The sequence below is a fragment of the Hylobates moloch genome, unplaced genomic scaffold (genome assembly GCF_009828535.3).
Source record: "Hylobates moloch isolate HMO894 unplaced genomic scaffold, HMol_V3 SCAFFOLD_8898, whole genome shotgun sequence".
NCBI classification, from domain to species: Eukaryota; Metazoa; Chordata; class Mammalia; order Primates; family Hylobatidae; genus Hylobates; species Hylobates moloch.
Genome location: NW_026661173.1, coordinates 527 through 2,834, shown reverse-complemented (window position 1 = coordinate 2,834; position 2,308 = coordinate 527). Strand labels below are relative to the sequence as shown.

General features: G+C 56.7%; 1 protein-coding gene across 1 annotated transcript; it reads left to right on the top strand.

Moving 5' to 3' along the window:
- Positions 1 to 46: 46 nt before the first annotated feature.
- LOC116463975 (uncharacterized) lies at positions 47 to 2,073 on the top strand (the record flags this gene model as incomplete). The annotated part of the gene is made up of 1 exon (XM_032147265.3): positions 47 to 2,073. A coding segment is annotated over one exon (531 nt), but the record flags the coding sequence as incomplete, so codon positions are not given.
- Positions 2,074 to 2,308: the final 235 nt, after the last annotated feature.

The window sequence follows — 2,308 nt, the reverse complement described above, 5'->3', positions numbered from 1 at the left end:
TGCCTGAACCCCCGTTCCCAGGCAGCAGGCAGGGTGATGGCTGCAGATCCTTGGATTTGCTCTAAGGAACTTTAGGGGGAAAAGTGGACGTTTCCAAGCAGGCCAGCCTTGGGTTCTGCCTCACTCACAACATGAGGAAGTGGTGTCAGGAGAGTCAGGCCACTGCGGGGACAGAAGAGGCCTGGGCTGGGCAAACGCCTGGTGGCTCTGCCCCTCGCCTGCCGGGCTGAGGCCGGCCCCTGCTCTTCTCTCCTCTTCTAGGACATTGAGGTGCTGCTGGGCCACGGGGCAGACCCAGGCATTAGGGACAGGCATGGCCGCTCCGCGCTGCACAGGGCTGCTGCTGGGGGACACCTGCCCACCGTCCAGCTGCTGGTCACCCAGGGGGCTAAGGTGGATGCGCGGGACACCCTGGGCCTCACACCCCTGCACCACGCCTCTCGGGAAGGCCACGTGGAGGTTGCCGGCTGCCTCCTGGACAGGGGTGCCCAGGTGGATGCTACCGGCTGGCTCCGAAAGACCCCCCTACACCTGGCTGCAGAGCGAGGGCATGGCCCTACCGTGGGGCTTCTGCTGAGCCGAGGGGCCAGCCCCACCCTGCGGACGCAGTGGGCCAAGGTGGCCCAGATGCCTGAGGGGCACCTGCCCCAGGCGCTGCCTGAACTTGGAGGGGGGCAGAAGGAGTGTGAGGGCACAGAGCCCACGGGCTGAGCCAGACAGCAGGCTCCAGGCTCCACCGCCCCAGCCATTTCCAGGCTCTCTGGCTGAGGCTGCCTGCCTACAGGGGACATCAGGGGAGAGGCTTCTGGAGGAGAGGGTGGGAGAAAGTGGGGGATGTGGCTTGAGCCGCAGTCACAGGCCTTGGCTGGACCAGGGATGGCCCTCAGCTCCCAGGAGGGCCCACTGACCCTGCAGCTCCAGCCTTCTCCCCACTCTAGCAAAGAATGAGCTGTGGCAATGAGGGAAGAGAGAGACCCTCTCATATTGTTTTATACTCAGTACCTGTTTTAAGAAAAAACAACAAGGAAGTAAAACCAAAGACAGGCAGCCCAGCGCCAGGCCTGAAACCAGGCCTAGGCCTGCCTGGCCTAAACCCAGTAGTTAAAAATCAACTCAAGTTAGAAACCGCTGTTATTCATATTTTCCAAACATTGTATAGAAGAACATTGTGAAACTCCCTGCCCTGTTCTATTGCTCTCTGACCACCAGTGCATGCAGCCCGTCATGTACCACCTGCTTGCTCAAATCAATCATGACCCTTTCATGTGAAATCTTTAGTGTTGTGAGCCCTTAAAAAGACAGAAATTGTGCACTCGGGGAGCTCGGATTTTAAGGCAGTAGCTTGCCGATGCTCCCAGCTGAATAAAGCCCTTCCTTCTACAACTCGGTGTCTGAGAGGTTTTGTCTGCAGCTCGTCCTGCTACATTTCTTGGTTCCCTGACTGGGAAGTGAGGTAACTGACAGACGACGGAGGCAGCCCCTTAGGTAGCTTAGGCCTGCCCTGTGGAGCGTCCCTGCAGGGGACTCCGGCCAGCCTGAGTGACGCAATCCAAAGAGCGCTCCTGGGTAGGAAATTGCCCCAGTGGAATGCCTCGCCAGAGCAGTGCGTGGCAGGCCCCCGAAGAGGATTAACACCATGGCTGAACACCAGAAAGGAACTGGCGCTTGGAGTCCAGACATCTGAAACTTGGTAAGACTAGTCTTTGGAACTTGCCCCACTCCACCTGAATAGATCCGTGGCCTGATCACTCATGGCGTGCCTGCATTGGCACTTTTGTTCTGGTTTTGACTTGACTTAGATTGGGTGATACTTTGGTTTTGGTTTTGACCTGGCTTGGATTTCTGGATACTCTGATTTTGGTTTTGATTTTGGTTTTGTGTAAACTGCAAAAATGTGTGTGTGCCCTTTTTACCTGTTTTTTGTTTCGTGGTGTGCGTGTGGTGTGAGCGTGGTGTTTTGTCTCGAAGAAGCATGGGTCAGGCACAAATAAGCCCACCCCACTAGGAACTATGTTAAAAATTTTTTTTTCAAGAAAGACTTAAAAGCCAGGCGTGGTGGCTCAAGCCTGTAATCCCAGCACTTTGGGAGGCCGAGGCGGGCGGATCACGAGGTCAGGAGATCGAGACCATCCTGGCTAACACGGTGAAACCCCATCTCTACTAAAAATACAGAAAATTAGCCAGGCGTGTTGGCGGGCGCCTGTAGTCCCAGCTACTCGGGAGGCTGAGGCAGGAGGATGGCGTGAACCCGGGAGGCGGAGCTTGCAGTGAGCCCAGATCACGCCACTGCACTCCAGCCTGGGAGACA